Source organism: Microtus ochrogaster, unplaced genomic scaffold, assembly GCF_000317375.1.
Source record: "Microtus ochrogaster isolate Prairie Vole_2 unplaced genomic scaffold, MicOch1.0 UNK5, whole genome shotgun sequence".
Lineage (NCBI taxonomy): Eukaryota > Metazoa > Chordata > Mammalia > Rodentia > Cricetidae > Microtus > Microtus ochrogaster.
This window is the reverse complement of record NW_004949103.1, coordinates 1,865,310-1,892,556: the sequence shown is the minus strand read 5'-3', so window position 1 is coordinate 1,892,556 and position 27,247 is coordinate 1,865,310. Positions and strand designations below refer to the sequence as shown.

The window sequence follows — 27,247 nt, the reverse complement described above, 5'->3', positions numbered from 1 at the left end:
GTATGTGTGTGTCTGCCTGTCTGTTTGTGCAAGTGTGCCAATCTGACTCTGTGTTTGCTTTGCCTGTCTATGTTCTATGTGACTCTGTGGAACTCTCTACGTGCCTGCGGGCCCATGTGACTCCGTGTGTGCTGTCCCCTGGAGGAGATGTGTATTCTCTTGACTCCGTACAGCTCATCCCCCAGAAGGCAGCCTCCTCTCTCGTCTAGGCATCCTGCTCCAGCCCCCTGCTATAGGCTGTCTTAAATGTATCCAGAGGCCATATGTGACAGAGGCCAGTAGGAGGAAATTGTTAGGTCACTGACTTGAAGGGGATAGTGTGCCCCTCACCTCCACCCACTACTCTCTTCCTAACTATCCCAAAGTAAGCAGCTTCTTCTACCATCGGCTCTTGCCGTGACTGTTGACCCTGCCATAAGCCTGAATGCAATGGAGCCAACTAACAATGGACTGAAACACTGAGCTTGCACTGCTTCAAAGTGTTTCACTCAGACATTTTGTCACAGTAGCAGAAAATGGACTGAAACACTCCCCCATAACCCTAGCTGTCCTGGAGCTCACTATGCAGGCCAGGCTGGCCTTGAACTCACAGAAATCTGCCTGCCTCCGCCTCCTAAATTGGGATTAAGGGTTATGTGCCACTATGCCTAGCAGCAAAAAAAACTTTGAAGGTCTTATTAGAAGGAAAAATATGCAAATAAGGAAAATGAAACTTGAGATTTTTCTATATTTTTTAACTGAACCAAGGAAAAACATGAACAGAATAGAGACTGTCACTAAAGCAAAAACCATGTGGTAAAGTCCACTAGTCCTTTGCCCCAGTGTCAAAATATAAAAGCATAGGAAAAGAAAAACCAGCTGGCATATGCACACTTCAACCTCTTTCTTCCAGACAGGCCGAGCCCTCCTAAGGAAGACGATGACACCTGGCTATCAACGCTGGTTCATGACAACGTCTTCCCAAGCTCCCAGGAGTCCACCTCACACACTCAAAACACTCGGAGTGCCAGTGACTCCCTTCTCTCCCAGCTAGAACTCAGGTCCCTTGAGGAGCAGAGCCATGTGACACACAGTGCTGGGATGGGCACGTGACATCCACCTGGGGCAGGCCAAGAGCACAGAAGGCGCCTTGGCACTGTGAGACGCTGTCTTCCCCTAGCTCCAGACCAACCTGTCCAGACCACAGAGAAAGCACCTGAGAGAAAGTGAGCATGGTGGCTCTTGTTCCCACAGGGTCCCCACCAGTGAGAGAAGTCCAGCTGCTTCATTCACTGTCCTCAGCATCTTCAAAAGGCACCTGTGGGGTCCCCTCCAAAATGACAAATGAGGCTCTGCCACTCAGGGTACTTAGAGACTTCTTAGCGTGTGTCTATGCTGCCACTCAGGGTACTTAACAGACTTCTTAGCGTGTGTCTATGCAAAAGGCAGTATGAGAAGTTCACCGTGTACTTAAGAGAACGGGATACGAATTGGAAAATCACAGCTCCTCCACACAACAAAATACTCTGTGGTGATTTTGTTTGCTTTTAACTCAAGCCCTCCACCCCAGAAGCACAACCTCTGCACATTTTTATGGAAACCTGATCATGTTGCTTCTGGGAATGCTGGCTCTTGTCTTGTGTTTGACCTCTGCACAGAGGCTCCTGTCTGCATTCTCTACATGCATGTACATTTATGTATCGGATAGGCACACACACACACACACACACACACACACACACACACACACACTCAGGCTTCTGGCAAGCACTGTGGATGATGGATGTAACAGGCAGATAGGATACATGGCTCTGGTGATGCTTTCTGCAGAAGAGTGAGCAATATCCTGTGCTGGTTAAATGCTGCCTTGTGTTTATCAGACTTTGTAAAAGCAAGGACTTTCCAACTGTTATATTAAACCTATTTCTAAATGTCTCAGAACAAGCTTTGATAACAGTAGTTTTGGGTGATGAGATACTTGTCTTTGGTTATAAAACAATTCCTAGTAGAGAGTGGAAAACCGTTTCCATAGGGACTCACAGTGACAGAGGGGTCACCCAGTGGGAGAATGTCCTTAGAACATGTGAGGCACAGACTCAATGCCCAGGTAGGAGCCTGGGACCCTAAGTTGTGCTCTTGGGGCCTTTGCAATATCTTGGGTCAGTGAAGGTAATACTGGGCCAGTCAGGGTTACTTGCCAAGACATAGTCTTAAAAAACAAAAGAATTTAAAAAATAAAATAATAAGCAAATAAAGTTGAAAATAAGTCTTATTGGAGAAAAAAATGAGCTGATTGAAAAGTTTATTTATTACATAACTGAAAGAACTGAGACAATGAAGAAGGCACAAGGTATTTCAACTTTACCACACAGAACAGCACATAAAACCACCATCCTCACCCTGACAACACAGAACAAACTAGAGAAACCAAAAAACTCAAAACCAAAAACACAGTCATAGCACTTTTCAAAGCCATCTGAGCATAGGGCTACCAAGAAGGCACAGTGAAGGAAACCCTAAAGATGAAGGGGTCTTGGAGAAAAGAGGCTCCCCGCAGCTGCCCTCTTGGCTGGCAGTAGATAGGGGAAGGGGACAGCAGGGTAACCCAACCAAACTCAACTGCCCAGGGCCTGCAGGAGCTGGTTCTCACCCTTCCCATCTTCCCTGAGAGGGTGAGGAGGGTCCAAAAGGCAGGCAGGGAGGAGGCACATGCTAGTGCAAGGTGCCTGCTTTGCCAAGGAGCTCCAGATGCACAGCGAGTGTTCACCAGGACGGTTCCAGCTTCCAAAGTCACAAGCTGAGGCTGAGCTTGAAGCAGACAGGCTTTAGGTCTGGCAGGCTAGACCTAAAGAGATCCACAGGCTGCTCCAGAAAGCTGGCCACTTGTCCACAGCACACACAGACCTCAGTCCCCTCGCCAGTTCTCTAGTCCCCAGCCATGCCCCTGTGAACACCCAGCACTCATTCTGAAGGCAAGAGCGGCACAAATCAAAGCAACGTGGCCCCAACTCTACTGTGCCCAAGAGACTCACAGGATTCCATGCAACTCTGGGGAAATGGCAGAGGGCAGTCTCTGCGGTGTCCTTCCACTCACTCCAAAGCCTATACAGACTCCCCTTCAGAAGCAATCCCAGAGATGGCCCCAGTGCTGGAATGAGCAGACACTAAAATAGCTATGACAGAAATGCTGAAGCAGCCCATGAAGTGGAGGGTGGCGCACAGACAGACGGGACTTCAGACAGACGTGATATATAGAGAAAGATGGGAAAGTGCTGGAATGGAAGCTAGCATCCATGTTGACGCGTGCATGAGGACACAGTGGGCCAGAAGCTTCCAAAACAGTGTGGAGAGACCATGAGGAGCACACAGCTGGAGGGCCACAGGGGTGAGGAGCTGCTGCAGCACAGGGAACCCCAAGTCTGTGGGAGTACCTAATGAGAGAATGCATATAATGGAGCTGCCAAAGGAGGGGAGACAGGGAAGACATCCGTGGATAGGACAATGACCCAGCTGCTTCAAAGCTAATGAAAGACAGCAACCTTTGGACAAAAGACAAAGACCAGGAAGGCTGACCCTCTGCACAATACCGCAGGGAGGGTCACCTGCTGGAAGTCCAAGAACAAAGCAACTTTAGAGACCCCAGAGGCAGTGACATCAAACATGGGAACAATGGCTGTGGACAGGGTTGGTTTCTCGGGAAGAAGAACAAGATAGTGGCTTTCACACTACCTGGAAATCCATTTTCAGAAGGCCTGCAATGTAGGAAATGAGCTTTCAAACATTTTTGATTTAATAAAAAAATTCTTTTGTGTGTGCCTATGTGTGTTTATATGCACATGATGCAGATGGCCGTGGAGGCCAGATGTGTCATATCCCCCTGGAGCTGGAGTTACAGGCAGCTGTGAGTCACCTGGTATAGGTGCTTCAAACTGAACTTGGGTCTTCTGCAAGAGCAGTATGTGTTTTAACCACTGAGTTATCCTTCCAGCCCTTCCCACATTAAAACAAAACACCAAGTTCTTTGGCGCAAAGGGAAATGACACAAGATGGAGACTCATATCTAAGAATGAATGAAGAGGCCAGGCATATACGCCACTGTTTCACTAGAACCGGGAGATCATGGTTCTAGGCACAAAACAGAAGTTCCCAGAGAAGAGAGAGTTAAGCAGGGGAGGGATGTCTCTCAATCCTATCCGCACAGGGCGGCATTTGAAGCCTTTGAAAGATACAAAAAAAAAAGAAGAAGAAGAAGAAAGAAAGAAAGACAGGAAGGAAGGAAGGAAGGAAGGAAGGAAAGAAAGAAAGAAAGAAAGAAAGAAAGAAAGAAAGAAAGAAAGAAAGAAAGAAAAGAAAAGATCTTTAGGCTCCCAACAAATCTGAATTATTCAGAATCTTGTTTTTAAAACCTCTATCACCTGTGGCTCAGCCGATAGGTAAAGGCACCTAGAGCACAAACCTGACAGCCAGATTCAATCTCAGGATCCCACAGTAGACGAAAAGTTACTGTAGTCCTCTGACCTTCAGCATGCACACCACAGCACGTGCGCGCACACACACACACACACACACACTAATAATAATAATAATAATAATAATAATGGTTCTGATAAGGAGCTGATCTTATGTTGGATCTGGAAGAAACTAGACTATCTTAGGATCTGCTAGGCTGGACAATTAAAATCCTATGACGGAAACCCCTTTGTTGCTTGACTTTCATTGTTTTATTGGCATATATTACTATTTATATGTAATAGATTTTTACCATAGTCACCTGTTGCCCTCTCTTCCCCTATTCGACGTCCCTTCTCTTCCTAACTAGCACCTTTCCTTCCATATCTTTTTTTCTTGTGTCCTAATGAACATAATCAGGGTTAGCCACAGAAAGATGCACAGTAACTTACACAGGTACTGTCATGGTATCGGTGGTATCAGCGGTATCAGTGGTACTGCTGGAGAAGGCATCCCTTCTGCCCCAGGTAGCCATCAACTGCTTAGAGAGCCTCAAAAAACCAGCATGGCATCACACCCTCCCCACTGGCAGACCTCACCTAGAAATCCTCACGGAGAAGCGGGGCCTTGTGAGCCCCTCCACCCCCCTCTAGATCTTCCACTTCCCACCCCCTCTCTTCCACAATGTTCCCCAAATTTGAGGGGGTGATCCAGACACCCCATTGGAGCTGAGTGCTCCACAGTCATTTTGACTTCCATTTTGAGGACTTCTTAGGCTCTGGTACTGCAGAAATAATAGCACAAATGTTAAGTAGAGTAATCAATTCAAACTTTTCCGAAAACGATTATCTGCCTTGTATTATTTACTTTGCATGTAAGAAATGCACTAAAATTAAAATTCCTGCAATTAGCTTCCATTCATGAGTGGAGCTCTCACGCTATAATTAGTTAAGCGCCTCGGCTTGGAAGCAGCTCACGCACAGGGAAGGAGAAGTCAAGGTTATCTCGCTCCATCAGCATCTTGGAAGCAGGCTGTTTCACTTCTCTGATTGCCAGCTCCTCAAGGACTCAGAGTGACTTCATGTGCCGCACTCAGAAAGGAGCTCAGCAGGCTGAGTGTCTAAGGCTGCAGGGTCGAGGGTGAGTAAGGACCATCCACAGTTCAGGATGGTCCTACCAAGCTTTCCATAGGGAACAGTGAGCACCAGCCATGACAGCCAGGAAAGGAACTCAGAGAAAGAAACAGTCACCAGAAGCTTCTCACTCCACAATTGCCCTTGCTCCTTCAGTGAACAGACAGGCTAAGACCACGGAAAAGGAAAAAAAAGACAAGGGTGAAATGTCGGTCACTCGGTCAAACCAGAAAACCTGACGTCGGACACCTGTATGGATCCCTGCAGAACAGGACAGCATGTGGCCTGAGACCCAACTTCTCCATTGTCAAATCAAACCACCAATAGTGGCAGGAGATTCAGAGACCATGAGTGTCTGGGACAGTAAGTCTGAGGACCCAGATAAAGAAGCTGGGTGCAGCCTTGTGTGCTTGTCACGGCAGCGCTGTGGGGACAGTGAGATGGTTCCCCGAGGCTCGCTGATCAGCCAGTCTAACCTTCTCTGTGAGTTCTAGGCCACGCAAGTGGGAGGTCCTATCTCAGAAAACCAAGATGGATGGTACCTGAGGAGTGTCATCTGAGCTTGTCCTCTGGCTTTCAAATGCACATATCGCATACATCGTTCACACTATACATACACACACACACACATGCACACACACACGCACACACGCACACATGCACACACACATGCACACAGAGGCAGCATGAGTCAATGAGATGGAGAACCCTCTGTAAACCCGGAAGGCTCCGAAGCTCCAGCAGCATGGTGAAGCTCTCAGTCTGGAGGCTACACAAACCCCCAGGAGAGATTCCTGAGCCTGAGGCTTGCAGGAGGGGAACATAGAAAAAAAAACTCTCCCCAACCATCTGGGTGTCACAAATTTCAGGAAAGCCACAGTCACTGCTGACAGAGTGAAACAGGCCACCTCTGTGTGATTCTCTGGGCAGCCAACCAAGCATCTTCATGGGTCTGGAATCTGTGTGCTCCTAGGAACCATGGGGAATCGAGGTTCGTGGTTCCCCAGATATGGTGTGTGTTCATCTTCATTGTCAATTGCCAGGTTTTAGAGTCACCTGAGACACAACTGTGGGCATATGTTTGGAGATGTTTCTAGATGGATTAATGAAGAGAGAAGACTCACTCTAAATGTGGGTGGTACCATCCCATGGGCTGGAGGCCTCTGGCCAAATAAAAAGGGAAAAGTGAACTGAGCACCAGCAGCCATCTCTGCTATACCACCAAGGTGGACAACAATGTCAGCTGTGAGCAGAGGAAAGCCCTTCCTTCCTTAAGTCGCATTTGTTAGGGTTTGTCACAGCAGTGAGGGAAAGGAGTCTTTAAATTGTATGTCAGAGGAACCATGGTCATAGATGCCCAAGCACATGTCACCTCCTTCCAACCCTGTCCTCACCACATGCCATGATGAACTAGAACCTTGGGAAGACAGACATGCCCAGCTTCTTCCTAATGGCACGAGGAGCAGCTGCCATTACAGAATCACTGCCCAGGGCCATGGAACGTGGAAACTCAAAGGGATCACGGAATTGTATTTGCTTTAAAGGGGTGGTTTATGGTTATATGAGAAGTTCCCAATATTGCTGCTGCAAGTATTATTTCAAGATATTCTCTTTGCAAATACCATGACCAGTATGGGTATAGAACAGATACAATAGACAAGAGAACAAGTTCCAAGTTCCTGCAAGGCCAGGGTACGAGCCACCATGTCCATCTCCTTCAGAAGTAAAAACCAGACCAGCGTTTTAAGAGAAATTTAAAACTATAAAAGAGACTTTCCAAATTGAAAAAGAAACAGGTAGAAATCTCAGGGCTTAAAACTATGGACAATGTCCTAAGCTCCAACACAGCCATGGTAGGAGGCACAGCATTTAAACTGCCATGAAGCTGTGGGGCAGAGCCCTCATGGGCTGGGTTAGTGCCATCAGTACAGCCCAAAAGAGGCTGCAGGTGGCCTCTCTCTTGAGGACAGAAAGAAGGTCTCATCAGAGGCCAAAGCTACAGCCACCTTGACTTACACTTTCGAGCCTCCAAAGCCCAGGAATAAACAGCTGCTGTTTCAGACCGCCTTACCTGGGGCATTTCAGCAGGGCAGCCTGAGCAGAATAAGACAGGTTCTGAGACCAAAATTATAACGCAGCAGCAGAGGGACCAGACATATCAGAAACAATGAAAGTAAACTGGACAAGACCAAGAAATAAGTCAGACCAAAGGAGAATGAGGGACAGAAAGAAGCCAGACAGTACAAAGTAAGAAGGTCCCTCATTTAAATGTCATTTCTGGGAATGGCAGATGAATCAAAGCAATACTAAAAACAACAGCAGCAGGACAGATGGACAGCCTCCTAGGATGGACAGCCTCCCGCAGGTGGGAGTCAGGAGAGTGAGATTCTACCAATGAGTTCACTATCAAAAAACAAAACAAGGAATAGCTCTGTTGTTAAAGGTTGAGACTCACAACCAAAACTTCAAACACAAAGATGGCTTATTGGGTAAAGACATTTACTACAAAGCCTGACAACTTAGGTTCAATCCCGGAGACCCACATGGGCAGAACAAAAAACCAGCTTTCACAAGTTGTCCTCTGCTCTCCATATGCACGCCATGCCATGTGTGTGTGCATGTGTGTGTGTGCACACTCACTCTGTGTGTGTTTGTGTGTGTGTACAAAATTAAAATGTAACTTAATTTTTTTAAAAAAGGCATAAATCCCAGGTGAATCTATCTGAGTTTTTGACTAATTATCTATCAAATGAACAAGAGCCCATGAAGAGGTCTGGAAGTAAAGGGGGCTCGGTGTCATGGCAGCTGGCCTACCTTCAGCCACTGCTCAGCCTGCTCCTTGCTCTGGACGGCGAGAACCAGTGGGTCGGTGCCTTGCTGGGTGATTTTCAGCTCATGCTTCTTCTTCTTGCTGTCTCTCGGGATGTAGGTGATGCTGCAGCCTTGCAGCGGCAGCTCCATCTGGGGCTGCTGGTCCTTGGAACTTTTATAGCACTGCAGGGAACACAACAGACCAATTAATGCCATGAGGACACGCTACCAGAAATAATGATGAAAATCAGCACAACCAAACCTGCAGTGCTGGCCGGGGTTCAGGAGGCAATGGGACAGAGGATAATGCAGCAGCCAGCTAGCAGGTGTGACATGGACAATCCGCTGCCTACCCACTCCTCCTGCATCTGGCACACACAAGTGTATGTTCATTCAGCTGAGGTCTATGAAGCATCTAGCCCATTACTGAGAAGACATTGATCTGGCCTGTGTTCTATATATTGAAGCATCTTCATAAAACCACACTTATTTTTATGTGAATATGAGGTATATAAAAGGACTATTAGATCTGTTGCGACTGCAGAGACCTACTGTGAGCAGCTAGTGCAATGATGAAGATGCTTAGAGCTGGAGCCATGGTTCAGCCCTGAAGAACTCACACTGCCCTTGTTGAGAACCTAAGCTTGGTTCCCAACATCAGTTGGCTCACAACTACCTGTTACTCTAGAACTGTCTAGAGATCCTGGAAGAGGCAAGCCCAGGCTGCCTCCAGACAAGACTCTTCCAGGGCCGCCACTAAGAGCCTGAGGAAGGGTGAACAGGCAAGACTCGGTTCAAGTGAATTGCATAGGGAGCCCACAGGCCCTGGAGCTGGAAGGCCATACTGGGTGTGCCCTGAGAGGCTGACCTTGACTCTCTCAGCACTAGATACTGGCAGGCCCTGGAGAAGAAGGGTGACTTGGTCTCAGAGTCCCCTCAATGGAGGCAGCTCTCCCAGGGCTATCCCATCAGCTATGGAATGAGTGCTTCAGTCTTGGGCAACTGCCTGGGTGGGTGCAAATTTGTCTGGGCATGGAAATAAAGGCCTAGAGATGGAGTCGATAAGGTTGGTAGCAGAGGTTCTTGGGACAGGATGGCCACAGGAGGTCAGGCAGGATGCTCAAGGAAGAAAAAGCGAGCTTTCTCTCACCTGAATAGTAAAGTCATGGTTTATTTCTGAAGGAAAATAACACACACACACACCACCACCACCACCACCACCACCACCACCACCAACAACAACAACAACAACTTTAAGTCAAGTGTGGGAATGCTTGCCTATAATCTATCTCATCATTCAGGAGATGGAGGAGAGAGGACTGAGAGCTCAAGGCTAGCCTGGGCTACATAATGAGTTTGAGGTTGACCTGAACTACATAGCAAGACTCTGTCAAAACAAAGCCAAAATCAAATAAAAAGCCAAGTTTCATCTTGCATTTTATCTCGCATGGTGTCCTCATTTTCTATTTATTTCCTCGACAATTAAGCTGTAGGAGTTATTACCATCATGGAGGCAGAGAGAGGATCTCAGAGGAGGTCAAATTGCAGAAAAAAAGCAGGGGAGGAGGAAGACAGCAAATGGGTGTGAGACAGGGACCAGGAACCTGGGCCCCAAAACACTGACCCTGCATTAGCCCTGAGGCCGCCTACATGGGGAATGCAACTTCTCTTTCACATGAGAGCTGAATTCATTTGAAAATGTTTTATATAGCATGTCACCATCTTGCAGCTATTGCATCAGATTATAAATAAGGGCTGTGTTAATATTTTCATGCTTTAAAATCCCTGATGGCATCATTTTTGGCATATCCTATGTTTGGAAGAAATTCAGGCCACACATGTGGAAAAAATATGCACTTTGTTTTAAAAAGCTGAGCAAAAACATGAAGCACATACCCTGCCCTCAGAGCCTACGCAAGTAAGACACCCATAATTCACCATGGTCTCTGTTACAGTGTTATCTGCTCCGCTAAATGTGCGGAAACAGAAACTCAGATTTTCTGCTTTAATGACTCACTTTTGAGCAATTGCTTCCTGAGATTAATTTGAAGACAAAAGGCAAAAACCGTGCAGTAAAGCCCCTGACCTAGTGACCAGTCATTCATGGTTTCTAAAGGAAAGGGGGGGGGGGATGCAGGAACGCAGTCTCCAAGGCTGCTCTTTCTTGGAGATCCCTAGGGGACAACACGTGTGGCCAGAGTTCTGTGCCTTCCCCACCCTGCTTCTGGACTTACTCCACCTTCCTGTTTGCCTCAAAAACAAAACAAAAGAAAAAAACTTCTTTTGGAAAGCAGGCTTTCCAAAAGAATGTCCTTTCCCTCTGCCTTCCCCTAGGCGCCTCCACAGGCTCCAGGCCTCTGCTGTGACCTGGCTGGGAGGAATTTACTGACTCACTACAAATGAGAAAGTCTATCTTGCAGCTTCTGGCAAGTCTCAACACTGCTCATTTCCACTGACACAAGCCACAGGCCCAGCGGGATGGGAAGGACTTGGGTGTGGGGCAACCATGAGCCCTCCCTGCAGAGGTGCCAGCCTGGCTGGGCTGGGCCCTGCCCCTGGTGCTTGCCTCCCCTGTGGTAGCATCTGCATGCACCAGCTGCCATCCTGTACTTCAGGAAGTACTGTCAACGGCACAGCCCCGCTGGGCTCCTCACCAGCAGCTTGGTGTCCTTGATGACGCAGAGCAGCTTGGTCCACTGGCCAAACCGTTTCTTGCGCAGCAGGAAGGCGCAGATCTTGGCGTCTTTAACCAGGTCCATAGAGGCCTCCTCCGAAGGCCACTGGTGCCTGGTTTTCTTCCCTTTTCCGTCTTCTTCCTCTTCATCATACGACTCATAGGAACTGCTCATGGCGTCAGAGTCATAATCTATAGGAGAAAAGGGCAGAGGTGAGGGGCAGACCTCACAACTCACCTCACATGGACACATTTCTAACACCTGTGACCTCCAGTGATGAAAACTCCAAGACTCGGACAGTGGAAACTCAAGAAAATGCTTCAAATGCAATCACTAAACATGGAGATTTATTTTTAAAATCTCTAGACTCTTTCACATAGACAGGATGATGTCACGCTGATGGCAGTATTAGCTACACTCTGCCTCGGGTGGCCACTTGGGAACCTTGTCCATATAGGGTCTCTACTCTTTATCTGGCTGGTATTAAATATACCCCAAGTCTGCCTGCTGACACTTCTACCCACAGACCCAGAACACTCAGGATCCACCAGAGGGTCACCTTGGAGCTGGGATGGGATTTGCCCCATCTTTCTGACAGCATGCCCTTCACACAAGGACACATCAGCTCAGATTACAGTTTCTCCACACACCTCCTGCTCTCTCTTCCCTTGGGCTCTCTGCATAGACCACAAGCCACCCCCATCTCCTCTCTCTCTGCTGACATAACGTGTGTTCATGTACTAGTATTGAGCTCAAAGCTTCTCCCAGAGAACACTCCTTGATATCAAAGGCCACATCATGGGCTCAAGGGTGATTCTCTGGTACTCGTGTGCTGAGGTTTGCAGGCTAACATGACTGCATATGGAGATGGGGTTTTGGGGTTATACTTAAGATAAAATCTATTACCAATGTGGCTACGACCATACATGTGGAGTCCTAATCCCATGGGAGTAGTGAGAAAGGAGGGCAAGGGAAAGAGGGAAGGGAGAAGAGAGAAAGACAGAAAGAGGGACACTATCAAGACAGGACTGAGGACAAAGCCAGAAGGCAACACCTCTGAGATAGATAAACTAAGAATTTCAGCATCCCACCCTCCAGGGACTGGGGGTGATCTGTGGCAGCAGCCTGAACAGGCCAATGTAACACCCGACATAACACCGACATAACCACGAGACCCTTGTGACACCGCACACGGCCTAGCAGACTCCTCGCGGTGCACACAGTCAGCCGTCCAGGTCAGGCTGTGAGCCTGGGGAAGTGAGACCATCTTGTCGCATGTGACAGCTAGGTGCACAGTCAGAGGTTCAAGCGCACATGCAGATCCTTCAGAGGGACACTCGCACACTCAGGCCTGAGGTAGGCTGGAGTAGAAGTGGCACACATACACATCACCTGGGGAGTGGTAGCAGGCCAGAGTGTGGGGACAGGACTATAAAGAGGATGTGAGACCACATGGTCTGAGAAGTGCCCAGGATACAGAAATGAGGGTTTCAGTTTGTACACACCAGGCACAGAGTGATAAACAGGCCAGCTCCCCCTGCTACCCTCAGAGCAGCAGCCTTTCTCTTTCATCTCTCCCCTCCTACACACCAGTTCCCAATGTCTCCCTCTGCCCAACACCCGCTCTTTACATGGTGGCCATGTAAAGGAACATATCAATCTTCATTTTTATTAAAATTAAGGAATTAAGCCTTGAACACCCCCCCATTTTTACATACATTTCAATGGCCCAAAGCCTACGACTGTGTGGGCATTGTAGGGCAGGGCAGAGACAGAACACGGTCTCTGTCCCCAGTATGATGGAGGAGAGAATACCGTCTAGAGAGGCCCATGCTGTCAGATACAGGGAACTAAGAGTCAGATGTATCAGACATTGGGAGAACAAGATTGTTACCCAGCTCCTGGAGAAGCTCCTGGCAGTCAGCCAGAAGTCTGAGGAAAGTGCCAGAAGCAAATGCACCCTGGAAAACAGCACAGTTTCCAGAGCATGTGGCTACTTGGTGTTGGCAATGGTGTGGAAGCCCTTGAGCAGCACGGGGCCGGTGGCAGTGGGCAGGACTGTTAGTCTGTGCTGCAACCCACCCTAGGAGCCTCACAAAGACAATTTGCTTTAGGGCGGAGTGTTGGGTGAACATGGACATTTAAAAAGTTTTAAGCAATTATTCTGCTTATTTATTGTGGAGGCCCATATGCCATGGTACACATGCGGAGGTCTGAATTGGTGAGTTCATTCTCTCTTTCCACCATGTGGGTCCTGGGGATCAAACTCAGGTCATCAGATTGGAGGGCAAGTACCCTCCGTTGACCTTTTTATACTCTTTTCAATAAGTAAGTATATAACAACGAAAGGAGTTTTAGAGATGAGCCTAGGAACATAGGGTGTCACAGCTTGAAGCAGAGTCAAGAGGAGGTGGAGGCATAAGAGGTCACACAGTCTTGCATGGGCCAATCAAGACCACCAGTGGACACAGCCAGGCTTCTAGTCAAGAAGAATCATTCTCAAACGTGTTGGAGAGCATGGGGTTCTCAGGGTTCACCTCAATTCCTAGAGCACCAGAGCTCAGCAAGCATGCAGAGAACAGACAGTGGGTACTAGGAGATAGGTAAGTCAGCTCTGAGTGAAAACCGGCTGAGCTCACTGGCTCAACCTGGGGCAGCACAGGAGGAGGCGAGCAGGGCTTCCTCTTCCTGATGACCAGCCCACCAGACTGGCCCAGTAGACTTCCCCAGGACTGTTCCCCTGCTATGGCATGTATGGGGTCACTCCCTCAAGAACTTCTGTAAGGCCTTCGTAACACTCCTTCTCTAATGGAATCGCAGCGGACACAGGCTCAGCCACCTGCCTCCCAGTCCCTACTTTACAGGAAAAGTGCAGACCCTGTGCCTTCCTGCTGAGGCCACATCACAAGTCACTGGTAACACTGAGGTGAGACACTTGCTCAAAGGGACACAGGATGACTCTGGTCACTGCGGCTTCCCCGGGTTTGCGGGCTCTGCTGTTGCACTGTCTTCTGGTACTGGCAGCACAAGTGTTTTGTCACAGCAACCTAGGAAGGGCTTCCCTACAGCACAGGCTACATGCAGCTTCTCAGGGCAAAACTCCACAGGCCTCCAGGCAAAAGAACACTTTGCCTGTAGCATCCAAGGTGTGGAAGGCAGGGAGGTGGGGAAGGCTGGGAAATGCCCTCATAGAAGAAAGAAGTCCAAGACAGGAAAAACTTCCCTTTCATGTCTGCCAATAAACCTAGTGTCATCACAGTGGATGCTCAGAATCACTTGAATACATTCTGTCAAATTTTTTTATTTTCTATGTATTTATTAATTGGTTGGTTGGTTGCTGTTTTTTTGTTTTGTTCTGTTTTTGAGACAGGGTTTCTCTGTAATCTCCCTGGCTGTCCTGGAACTCACTGTAGAACAGGCTGGCCTTTAACTCACAGAGATCCACCTGCCTCTGCCTCCTGCATGCTGGGATTAAAGGTGTGTAGGTCACCACACCCTGTACCAAGCACTTTTTTAAATAAAGGAGAAACTACAGCCTGTAAGCTTCCAGGTGCCGGAGTCTAAAGTGACCACCCTGCAGAACAGAGCAACCCTCTGGTTTCCAGTGGTCATGGTGTACACAGTGCAGGGGCAGGGGTCTGGGCTGGATGGGAACCTGGAAAGGCACTTGTCCTCAGGCGGCACCCAGGCTGCTCTTGCGCTGGCTGCTTTCCCTTCCTGAGCCCCCAGCACCGTCACCTTCCAACATCTCAGTACATGCTGCTTTACTGAAACTTTTCACCAAGGAAGAAAGGAAGAGAAAAGTGCCAAGTTTCTATGCAGCAGAGGCTTCAGGTAAGGTCACATGATTTCACAGGAAGACAGAAGAGGGGAGAAAACACGGCAGGGCCTATTAATGCTCTGGAGACCTCACGACCCCAATCAGTAACCACTCTCTTTCCTACATAATCCATCTGTTCCCTGAGCACACACTGAGATGCTCCACTCAGCATCCTGCTGAGAGGGCACTAGGACCTGACACTCAGAGGAGAGGACAGCATTAGTAATGACACCTGAATTCCAGGGGTGTTAGAGAAGGTGCCAGTGTGCGTCTGGGTTTAAAAGGAACATTACTGAGGTCGGCATCAGGAGCCTGAGGATCATGACTTCAACAAAAATTGTCCAGTAAAACCTGCTCGACTCATCACAAAAGAAGAGCCTGCACCCAACAGGCAGCCTGGGAGAAACCTCGGCCTGCAGGGCTGTGCTTTGTGAGGACCAAAAGAGGCCAGGGTGGGGCACAAAGGAATGTGCCACAGAACCGCTTCTCTCCCAACCTCAGGGAACCTCGTCTGCCCACACCTGGCTCTGTGGCACAAGGCACCTCTGAGCCTGACTAACCACAAGCTATATTCATTGCCTTCCTTAGGTCCCAGATCTATCGCGCCCACATTTCTGTGGTGATGTTTAACCCTGTCTCCTCCACACCCAGTGCCTTGGCTCACCACCACTCCTGTGAATGAAGGGACCACCCTGGCAGGTGGCTGCCACTCACTTGAGGTGATGTACTCTGGAGCTTTTCCAGGACTCAACGGCACGGCTTCCTCATAGTAACCCTCTGGCAGAGAGGACGTTGGTAATGGCGGAGGCCCGCTGTCAGGAGGCTGAGGGCGAAAGGAAAACCGTGCTGGATTAGGATGGCTGCTGAAAGCGATCCAGTATCTCCTCTAGAGAGAAGTTCAAGGTCACCAGGACCTGCACCACTTTTCCTCCTCACGTCCATCCCCCCCAGCCTCACCCTGGCTGGTCACAGATCACTCAGCTTCCACCAGTACCTGAAGGGAGTCCCACCTTCACCAGGGCACATTTCACCTGACTACTACTGGCACAAAGTAAGCCATCAGAAGCCTGTCCCCAAATCCATCTTGGCTGACTGACACTTGCCTTCTCCAGCTGAGACAGGATCTATGTATTCCTCTTCACCTCATAATGCCTGCCAGACACTCCATGGCTGAGTGCCCCCACAGACAGCACCAAACACAGAGGAAGTGTGTGCCCATTCCCAGGCCTCCTCTCAGGTGGGGCAATGGGGCGAAAGCAGTGCGGGTCCTGAACCACCCCCCACCTGCCACTCTCTGGAGGCAGCGTCTGCTCTTTAATTAAACCATCCCATCAGAATTCCCTACGAGCTCTGGCTGTTCCACTATCCGCACCACAACTTTAGACCATCGAAGAGCTAGGAAGTTCCTTAGCCCAAACCAGATCCTACCAGCCTGCAAGATGTAGCCCAGATCCTCTCTTCCCGAACTTTCCCAGCCACTAATCCATGCCAGCCCCTTCTCTGCACATCCATGGGACCCTGCTGATCCTCGCTCTTGTTGGTCCTTCTACCAAGAGAAAAAGACAGAAGAAAAGAGGTCTGGTTGTCCAGGAACCATGCTCCCTGCCTGGCAATGCACTCCAGCTTGGCTGTTCACAGGTCCCAGAGGTCAGCCTGGAAGGGAGCCCTGCAGGAATGCTACTGAGTCGCCTCATGCTATGCGGATGCAGAGAGCAAGGCCTAGAATCTAAAGCATGCTGCTCAGAACCAGACTTGCTCCTGCCCTAGTTGGGTTTCCAGACACCCTGGCATCTGTTAAAGACCTTTTCTAACATTGCCCCTCCTCTGTGCAAAGCTGATTCACACTATCTATGTTCTGTGAACAATCAGGAAGTGGCAAGCTCCCTCCAGCTCGGACACCGCTCCACTGACATCATGGGCTTTGTTTTTATGCTTAGGTAAACCCTCCAGAATGTGACTCCATCACTTTCCACTAACTCTTAGTCCAAAGAATCCTTTGTGAGTGACTAATGGCTACTGCACACCCACCCTACCTCCTCCTCCTGCAGCTGGAGAGAGGATTGATTTCCAGTTTGGCTAGCAGAATACTATTACCTAGCCACTTAGGCCAGTTCCCTGCAGAAACACCTCCAATCCCTCCTACCCCTGCTCCCTGGGTGGTCACCATCCTGCCATCTACCTACAAGCTAAAGGGCCACCTTTGTAGGCAGCTATCACCCACTGGAGGGGATTACTTCAGAGCTGTCCCAGGGCCCATGCTGGCTCACCCAAAGTCTTCCTGTCCTCCCTAGGGGACTGACCTAAGAAGGGTCCTGACATGCTGTGCTTGGCATTGGGTGAAGCTAGACATTCAGCCTGGAATACTGCAGCTGCTTCGCGCATGAGAAGGCAGGGACTCCACCTTCCTCTGAGCGTGGTCAAACCAACTGCTCACACTCCGGACTGTCTCAAAGAGCTGAGACAAACTGATGTTGGTGTGCAAACAGGTCAGACCTCCCTCCAAGGAGTGTGAGTAGGAAGGAGGTGAGAAAGGCCGGTGTGTACTGGGTGGGGTTTGTGAACAGATGCAGACAAGCCATCGAGGTCACAGCCGTCAGAAACACACTTTAGATCTCACTGTCCCACCTCTAGAAACGCAACAGGAAGATCCTATGAGCCAGTGAGAAATAAAACGAGCTAAGAAGTTCAACAAACATTTCTTGGAAAATCTAAACAACCATCAAAGGAAGAATTCTGGCCAGTGAGATGGTCCAGCACGTAAGCACACTTGGAAGGTGCCTTGGTTTGCTTCCTGTTGCATGATAAACACCATCGCCAAAAGCAGCTTAGGGAGAACAGAGCTTATTTCGTTTGAAGCCTACAGTTCATCATGAAGAGAGGACAGAGCAGGAACCTGGAGACAGGAACTGATGCAGAGGCCATGGAGGAATGCTAATTACTGGCTTGTTCCTCATGACTGTTCAGTTTGCTTCCTTAAACTTCCCAGGGCCACCTGTCCAGGGGTGGCACCATCTGCAGAGGGTTGGAAATCTTCAACATCAATCATCAATCAGGAAAAAGGCTTAAAAGCTTGCCTACAATCTAATCTTATGGAGGCATTTTCTCAATTGAGGTTCCCTTTCCCAGATGACCACAACTTATGTCAAGTTAACCTAAATAAATAAATAAATAAATAAATAAATAAATAGCAAGACAACAACAAAAACCCTAACCAGTACACTGTGCAAGCCTCAAAAGCCAAGTATGATCAGAAGCCCCAGAGGAAGGAGAGGACTTGCCCTCTGACCACCCAAGCATTCTGTGGCACATTTACCACGTTCACACACAAACAATAATAATAGGGTATCTTTTCAGAAGGAACGATGCTCAGACGCACTTCCACACAACGCAGCATGGCTAGGAGTCACTGAGCTGACAAACCCCATCAGCACTGATGAGTGGAAGAATATGGTGGCTCTGACCTCTTTCTAGATTTCTTGAGTGTTTCTCGTTAAGAAACACAAAGGCAGGTGGCTGCTCACCTAAAGTGCTAACACAAAGTTGCCTTTCTTACATGTGTCTGCATAGCTTACGTTTTTAATATAAAACTTAGCACTTTTTGGCTATGTTTTTTCTGTCTTTTTTTAAAATAAAATTTTTATTTGTTTATTTTATATCCTGGCTACAGTTTCCCCTCCCTCCTGTCCTCCCAGTGCCTTCCGCCCAGCACCACTCTGTTCCCACTCCGCAGTCCACTTCCCCTCTGCTTCTGTCTAGCAAAGGGCCATGTTGGATATCAACAAAACATGGCATATTGAGTTGCAGTAAGACTAAGCACTTCCCCAAGTATTAAAACTGGGCAATTTTAATACTATTATTACTAGTTATTTCCACTGTTAGGAGTCCAAATTATTTCATTTTCAATTATGTGTGTGTGAACATACATGTACCTTTGTGTGTCATGAATGTCAGTGCCTGCAGAGGGCAGAAGAGGGCATGGGACTTTGGCGCTAGAATTAGTGGTAGATGTGAGCCCCTCAGTATTCACCATCCTGATGTTGAGCAGAGAAGGGTGGGGGAGGGAGGAACTGAACCATCACACTAAGGCTGCCATGACAATAATGGACTAAACCTCTGAGCTGTACATAAGCCCCAATTAAATGTTCCCCTTTATAAGAGTTGTTATGGTCATGGTGTCTCTTCACAGCAAAAGAAACCCTAAAAATCGAGCCTATGGGGGACATTCTCATCCAGATCACAGAACCCTGCTGACCCAGCGGTGTTGTGAGGAGCAGAAGCAAAAACAGATCATCACAGAACTGGCACAGGCAGCAGCCAACACCAACACATATGGGGAATCCCTTTCCAGAGAAGTGCCTGCCCACCCAAACCTCTCAGCACTCGCAGCAAACCAAGCACAGCTAGTTCAAGAGCTGCACACCTCAGTGAGAAACAAATCCAAGAGCTGTCCAGAAAGCCCAGCTCTTCAAGGAGCTGGCTCTATTACACTTATGTCTGCTTTGGTTTACTGTAGTTTCCCTGATGTGAGGCACTAGAGTACATTCCAACTTTGCTGCACATTACATGTGTGCTTGAGAAGTCCCCACCCTCACATGGCAAGCTCAGGAGCACACCCAAGAACTCCCAGGAGCACTTGCACTGGCTGCTGAAGCATATCCATCCGGCAGAAGTCTGCAGTTCGCACGGCCTGCCCACAGTGGGCTGCAGGCATGTTTACTTGGAGGCAATTTGAGAACAAACGGACATGCCCTTGGCTTCTGAGAGCAGCATCTATGTTACAAAGCTGACCCTTGGCTGGCATTAGGAAGCAAGTAATAAAGGAAAGGAAGAAGCTGGGTGTGGTGGCACATACTTTTGATCCCAGCACTGGGGATGCAGAGACAGGCACATTTCTGCGAGGTTTTTTTTTGTTTTTTTTTTTTTCTCAAGATAGTGTTTCTCTGTAGCTTTGGAGCGTGTCCCGGAGCTAGCTCATGTAGACCAGGCTGGCCTCAAACTCACAGAGATCCTCGTGCCTCTGCCTCCTGAGTGTTGGGATTAAAGGTGTGCGATACCACCGCCTGGCTTCAGATTTCTGTGAGTTTGGGTTCTAGGATAGCCAGGGCTACATAGTGAGAGCCTGTTTGAAAAGGAAGGGAGGGAGGAAGGAGAGGGAGAGAGGAAAGAAAGAAGAAAACATAAGCTATATGCAATCTTCAAATGCTTTAGTTTTAATTTACTTGAAAAACGGCAAGAGATAGGAACTGCAGAAAGCTGGCATATTAGGATGTCCCAAAGGGTCAGAATTCTTATTTAAGTAGTCTTAAGTAGTAATGAACTTCGCTTCTGTTGTTGTGGTAAAATATCCTCCTAGAGAACAACATGGAGAAGAATGGGTTTTCATTTGGCTTCAATTCCAGGTTCCATACATCACTGGGAAAGTTGAAGTCACCTGGATGCTGTTTCTTTATGAGCATTACAACCATACATAGATCCTTCATTAAATTATCTCTCGATTGGCCCCTGCTTCCAGCCAGAGCCTCCACTGCCCACCTAACTCTTCACCACCTGCCAACCTCCCACAAGAAAGGCCACATTAGCTCTGAGCATCCAATGGCTTTCCAGCTGAAGATTCCAGTCTTCCAGATTATTCCCTCAAAACAACATGCTCATTTTATCACAGCAACAGGTATTGATAGCATCAGGCAGAAAGCAGTATCCAATGTTACACGCCACAACAAGCAGAAGGTGATATCCAACATTACACGCCACAAAAAGGCAAAAACCAGGGCACTATAGCAGTTTACGACATGGGAAATTATTCTAACTGGTATAACTCACATGCTATGCTGGGATTTGTGTTCTTTTTCCCCCCTCAATGATCAGGACACATAAGCCAGAGAAACCCTTTCCCCACTACAACAGAAAGCAAATGAGGACAGACATCATGTTTCTCCTGATAAACTCACAGCTCCTGCCCATCAGCCTGCCAAGCACTGTGGCCGCCTCTGAACATTGCCCACCCAAGCCCCAGCATCTACCCGCTTACACGTACTACACAGTTCTGGGTACATCTGGCTCACTCTTGGGTCTGTGTCCTCATCTGGGATCCCCTCTGCCCCATACGGTCTCCTCCTTCCCATTGCATCCTTACCTCACAAGAGGCAAACTCTCCACAAAGTCAGTCTGTCAAGATTAGTGAGCTGGCCGAAAGCTAGCTCAAGGCAAACTGAACTGAGTTTACTGACAGACAAACTCAGTTTTCACTAAACACCCTAAGAAAGGCATGTTGGAGTGTGTCTATGAGCCCAGCATTGGGAAGCAGAGGCAGGAGGATTACAAATTCCAGTCCAGCCTGTTATAGACAGTGAAAAGTCTTCCTGGGCTACAGACGGGGACCTATCTTTCAAAACCCCTCATAAAAATGTCCTCGAGTGTCTTAGCCAAGCCCTGAACTGTCATGGGTTGACACAGACATCATCCAGTTCTGCAAATGACCAGACTAATGGCCACACGATGCTAAACACTCATGGCCAGCAGACTCTTCTCTAAAGTATGTACCCAACTGTCATTGGGTGAACTGGATTGGAGGGGAAGTCCACAGAAACGCCATGGCCCAAAGTACTGACCCATCAGTGAGAACATTTCTTCTGAAACTGGCACCCAAAGGATTCCGTCCCTCCAGGAAGCCCATGGCACATGCAGTCCAGGTCAGAGCTGGACACTGCACAGGAGGAGTCAGGCAGCCCCTACAGCCTCCGCCATTCTCCTGCCTGCGTCTAGGTGCACACTCCTCCCCCACAATCCTAAAATGCTCCCCAAGACACAACGTATGACGATGGAATGAAAGGCACGGTACGTGGGCCTGCCACAGAGTGCCACGGGCTTAAGACAAGTCTAAATCAGAACATTTAAGCCAGAAAACAGTGGACCACTGATTTCCATCCAGCTTATATTTTGGAGAAACAAACTACCAGTAAAAAATACTAATGTTGTTGAATGAATTACTTTTGGAATATGAGTTCATGTAGCTAAAAATAGTAAATGATATAATAACAATAATAACAGAAAGCTTCTACAACAGGAAAGGAAAAGAAAGCAATAATTAAAAATAAGTTTATGGCCCAGCAAGATGGCTCCACAGGTGAAGACAATACTCTCAAGCCTGATGACCTGAATTAGATCCCACATCCTGGATGGAGGAAAATGACTCCTGCAAGTTGCCCTCTGACCTCCATACCCCCCCCATGGCACACGGACGTGCTGAAGCCTATTCAGGGAACAGGTCCAAGCCTGGCAGGCTCCTCCCACCTGTGGCCCTTGCCCCATAACAGTTTTGCTTTTCCTGCTCATCAAGTGACCTGAATAAGTCACATATCCTCAAAAACCTTCTCCAAAAAATTGGTAGTCACAGCCCTCACATACCATAGAGCAGTGGCTCTCAACCTTCCTCATGCTGTGACCCTTTAAGATACTTTCTCATGTTGGGGGATCCCCAAGCATAAAATTATTTTGCTACTTCATAACTGTAATTTTGATACTGTTATGAACCATAATGCAAATGGTCTGTGTTTTCCAATGGTTTTAGGCGACCCCTGTGAAAGGGGCATCCCTTTGGGTGTTGAAGAACCCACAGGTTGAGAACCACTGCTCTAAAATGCTTTGAGAGTTTTAAGAAGCCTCACCAAGAGCGATTGCATGAAATAACAGTTATCCCTTCATCTTTGGTTACCACATTCTTCCACCTTAGTTGTCTATAGCCAATCAAAAGCATTGTGTACAAAGTTCTGTAAATAACCACTAAGTTTTAAATCCCTTTTACTAGCGTACATGGTTATAATTACTGTTTATTAGTAGTATTCGTTATTGCCGTTAACATCTCACTCTGCCTAACCATAAGTTAAGCTTTTCAAATGTCTGTATAAACAGAAGTAAAGCCAGAGAAAGGAACAGCATTGTGCAAGGGGCATCATGGGTCATAGCATGAGGAACAAACATGGCCATGGAGACAGACAAGACATGATCCTGCATCTTCTGGTTCAGACCCTGCCAGAAAAAAAAAAGTAGATGATCTAGCCAGGTAGTGGTGGTGCACACCTTTAATTCCAGCATTCAGGTGGCAGGGGCAGGCGAATCTCTGTGAGTTTGAGGCCAGCCTGTTCTACAGGGTTCCAGGACAGTCAGAAAAGCACAAAGAAACCCTGTCTCAACCTCTATGCACCCCATGAAACATATGATAATCCCACACCTGACACAGCAAATGTAGAAAGAAGCAACCAAGTGACTACTTTGCCATCATTTGCTTGAAAGTCAAATTCCCCTGATTCAGCAAGCTGCAGAATATAAAGATACAGAAAGAGCTGAAGGGAGATGGCAATGGCATATGAGGACATCCCCAGTTTGGAAAAAAACATAGCAAAAAAGAGAGTCTAAACCCATTTGAAATACATAAACTCAACTGAGTGTACATTTCTGGAATGTGCACATTTTTTTCTTGGGGGAAAAAGCAAGATTTCACCCTGGAGTACAGCAATGAATATCAGAGGTCACACAGAAAGAGGGTGGAGTCCTCGGGCTCTCCAGGCATGGTTCTGCCTGCTGCGTCTTCTGATTCCCCTCCATCTGTCTTAACAGATCTCTAAGAACCTGTGCTTCCAGGGTTCTACAAAGAAACAAGAGCTCCTTCTCTAATCAGCAGCTACAGGACCCTGGGAACATACTCCGAAGAGCACCTCAGGCACAGAAAAGCCTTTCACCTTCTGGCTTCCATCACAGGCCTGGCTTCCATCACAGGCCTGACAGGTACATGAGCAGCCCAGGCCTCGGGGGCAGTGTGGATGGTGGGTAAGATGTCAACTGCACATACTGGCTTTGGGGGAGCCTAGGCAGTTTGGATGCTCAACTTACTAAACCTGGATGGAGGTGGGCGGTCCTTGGACCTCCCACAGGTCAGGGAACCCTGATTACTCTTCAAGCTGATGAGGGAGAGGGACTTGATCGGGGGAGGGGGAGGGAAATGGGAGGCGGTGGCGGGGAGGAGGCAGAAATCCTTAATAAATAAATAAAATTTAAAAAAAAAAGATGTCAACTCACCAGCCATGGCTGAGGGATCTCAGGCAGAGGCATCTGGGGAGGTGCTGGCAGGCTGTTGGCCTCTGCCTTCTGAGCATGGTCCTTCACTTCAAAGCCTGTAGGGATTAACAAAACCACAGATGCGGGTGAGGAGGAGGACACCAACAGTAGCCTTTCCTGAGCCCTCTAGAGAACAGTGCAAACATTTATTCTCTCTGGTCCTTTACAGTAATCCTACAAGGGGGCATCATGGTTCTCCATGTAACCGTGAAGGGTCTGCCTATGACCAGGCCAGACAGAGAGGAAGGGGAGGGAGAGGTGGTGCAGAAGAATTTATGAAGTGGGTAGTGTCAGAGGATAAACGAAGGAAGAGAACAAATGAATACACTTTAGAAACACGGAGGAATTAACAAGGGTTCGGAAGCCTAGGACTGGACCAAGGACACCTGCAGGCTGCAAGACTCACCCTTGGATGATGACTGTATTCGCAGCAGGATGTTGGTGAGCACGGCCTTTTTCTCTCTGACAGTTGACGTGAGGTACTCATGGTCCAGGAGCTCCAGAAAGAGACGAAGTTCAACTATTAATTCTTCCATTGCTGGAAAGAAAGGAGAGAGGAGGAAGGGGCTCCTTAGGCTGAGGGTTTGCAGGTGTCATCCAGAGTGTGCGCTTCTCCCCATTGTCTCTCCTTCAGTCTGATCATCAGATGAAGCATTCTAGCACGAGAAATGAGCTTGCTCAGCCAGGCCCACTGCAAACTCACGATCCTCCCACACAGTCCACTCATGGCTCCTTCACCCTCACTTAGAGGCAGCAAAGCTCAACTGGAGAAGAGCCAGAGCCAAAGTCAACACATGGAGCAGCCCCAGAGTCGACATTATTCCATGTCAGTGCCTGATGCTGAATTTCAGTGCACAGAAAGAGACCAGAGTTCAAAACATCAGTTTTCAAGTAGCCATCAGCACACAGGTTTTAACATGCAGCCCCAACTTGCTCTGCTGAGCTGCTTCCATCACCAGTACGACAGGGATGCTATACACACTACAGCAAGGATACTAGGTGTCAGGGCAGCAAAAGTTCAAGTTCGGGTGGTGAACACCCCCCCCCCCAATGCCAAGTCCTTCCAGCTAAAATGCTGGCAGACATTGACATTTTGCACAAGACTGGAATGCAGGGTTGTATCAGCAACTTCTAACTGATTATGTGAGCTCTAGAGCATTCCAAAACCCTTTGCAGGGTTGGCAGGCCCACAGGAGTTTCACAACTGTAAGACCCTATCTTCCTGCTGCTACAATGACGGGGCAAATAAACATAAGGGTGAAACTGCATGCATACACATGTCAAGCACTGGCACGCAGCCTCAAGAACTGGCACAAAGCTTCAAGTGCTAGCACCTAAGCTCAAGTACTGGAACCTAGCCGCAAGCACTGGCACTAAGCTTCAAATGTTGGCACCTAGCCTCAAGCACAGGGCATCTAGCCTCATTAATGGCATGGTGTTCTTCACAGCTGGTGAAGGGCACTCTTAAAACATCCTTGACACTACTCAGGTAGTAAAAACCATTGCTTGTATCAAGTCTCAACCCTTGAGACTGGCCTGTTCCCCTGCTGTGGCTCAGGAAGCCCTTCTGCAGATGGCAGCATGCTGGTCTGGAGAAGAAATGACAGAGCCTGGAGCCAGAGCCTGGAGCCCCCTGTGTCACCTGACTTGAACAAATAACGGGCCAGCTACAACTATTCATTCACACTTTCTTTTCTTCTCAGCCACTAGCTGGAGCCTCCTGGGTGCTAGGCAGGCACTGAGCCACCCCCAGGTCTACCCAGCCAGCACTTCGCAGACGCCTCTCACAAACAAGCTAACTGCACTCATCACTTCTGAGGAATCAGTTGATAGTTATTTTTATTTTTTTTTCAACGACCTTTTTGAGGTTCCATTAGGAATTTTGGAGTCTGTGTCAGCCACCGTGAATGTGACAACCCCCAAGACTTTTTCTAATAAGGTTGGAGTGACTCTGAGAAACAGAGCATTTAGGTACCGCACAATGTCACCTGCACAGCTAAGGTACCGTACAGCAAGTGTGGGCGACAGACAACCTGAAATGTAGTGACCTCACAACATCTCCTGTGGTCTAGAGCCAGATAGCATCAGAAACTCCAGTCACCAAGCTTACGGTGCAAAGAGAGCCGTCACCATTTTCTGTCAAGGTCACTGAACGCCCTCCCCCCCCTTTCTGGCTATCTAGTCAATCAAGGTTACTTCCTTCATTAGGATGTCTTCCCCTCAGTCTGAATATAGATGAGAATCCAGCTGTCTTCCACTGAGCCCAATGTCAAGCACACCAGCAAACAGAGTGAACAATGTCTCTTTCTTCTTGCCTTGTTCTAGTAAATGAAGATATTTTTCCTAAACCTATCTGCTATGTGTTAATATGTGTTGTTGACTAATGTTTAATGAATTAACAAGTATCTTTAAACTTCTAGCTATGGACCAGTGACCTAGCACAGTGGGCAAAGCCTCATCACCTGCTGAGACCCAGCTTAGTCTTTGCTTACCTCTAGAATCCTAAAGCACAGTCCATACAGAAAGCACTGCAGGAACGGCATAGGGCAGCCACTGACAGCTCTTAGGGAAAAGGCAAGCTGTGCCTACTCAAGTCACTGTGAGGACCCTTAGCATCTTGTTCAGCTCTTAGTAAGTACTGGATATGTCTGGGTTGTCTATAAGACAGCAGGGCAGAGGGGGTACAGTACTTTACAGGGACAACAGTCAGGTCTCACAGCAAAGGGAGACTGGGCTGGAAGAGTCGGGGGGCACAGTTGAAGCAAGGTCCCACTCTGACCTGGAGAAGCTGTCTGTGCACAGCAGTGAGACGCTTGGACGATTGAGAGGTAACTCCTGGGCAAACACCGAGAATGCCCTTCTTAGAATACAGATGCTAAACACTTGCACACCTGACCACATGGCCTGCCTGGCTCACTAGGAAAGGCAACGGTTCTAGGGGATCAGGGGGATGAGAGTGCCCATGCTTGTTGGGGCCACCTGTTGCAGTCCTGAGACAGCACGGCCTCACCATCTAGAGGTAGGAGGAGAGTCCTGGCCAAAGCCACTCAGATCCAAATAGGAGCCCAACCAAGGGTTACAGTAGGCACACTGGGAGGGGTCCTTCCAATCCTCCTTTCGTACCTTGACACTGAATTCTGCTCTCTGAATAAGAGACATTAACTCTCCAGCAAAGGCTATCCTTGGTGTTTTTGACTTTAGCCATTCTGACAGGTGTAAGATGATATCTCAAAGTTGTTTTGATTTGCATTTCCCTGATTGCTAAGGAG

At 48.2% G+C, this 27,247-nt stretch overlaps 1 protein-coding gene across 3 annotated transcripts in view; it reads right to left on the bottom strand.

Annotated features, from left to right (window-relative positions):
- Afap1 (actin filament associated protein 1) overlaps positions 1-27,247 on the bottom strand; it is a 119,771-nt gene that overhangs the window by 48,377 nt on the left and 44,147 nt on the right. For all 3 annotated transcript variants that reach the window (XM_005365934.2, XM_026788657.1, XM_005365935.2), the window contains exons 2-6: positions 24,385-24,516; positions 23,940-24,034; positions 15,582-15,690; positions 11,027-11,238; positions 8,376-8,555 (exon numbers count right to left, since the gene is read on the bottom strand). In XM_005365934.2, the coding sequence (XP_005365991.1) occupies positions 8,376-8,555; positions 11,027-11,238; positions 15,582-15,690; positions 23,940-24,034; positions 24,385-24,514 (726 nt within the window). In that variant the 5' untranslated portion in view covers positions 24,515-24,516. The remainder of the gene's footprint in view (positions 1-8,375; positions 8,556-11,026; positions 11,239-15,581; positions 15,691-23,939; positions 24,035-24,384; positions 24,517-27,247) is intronic.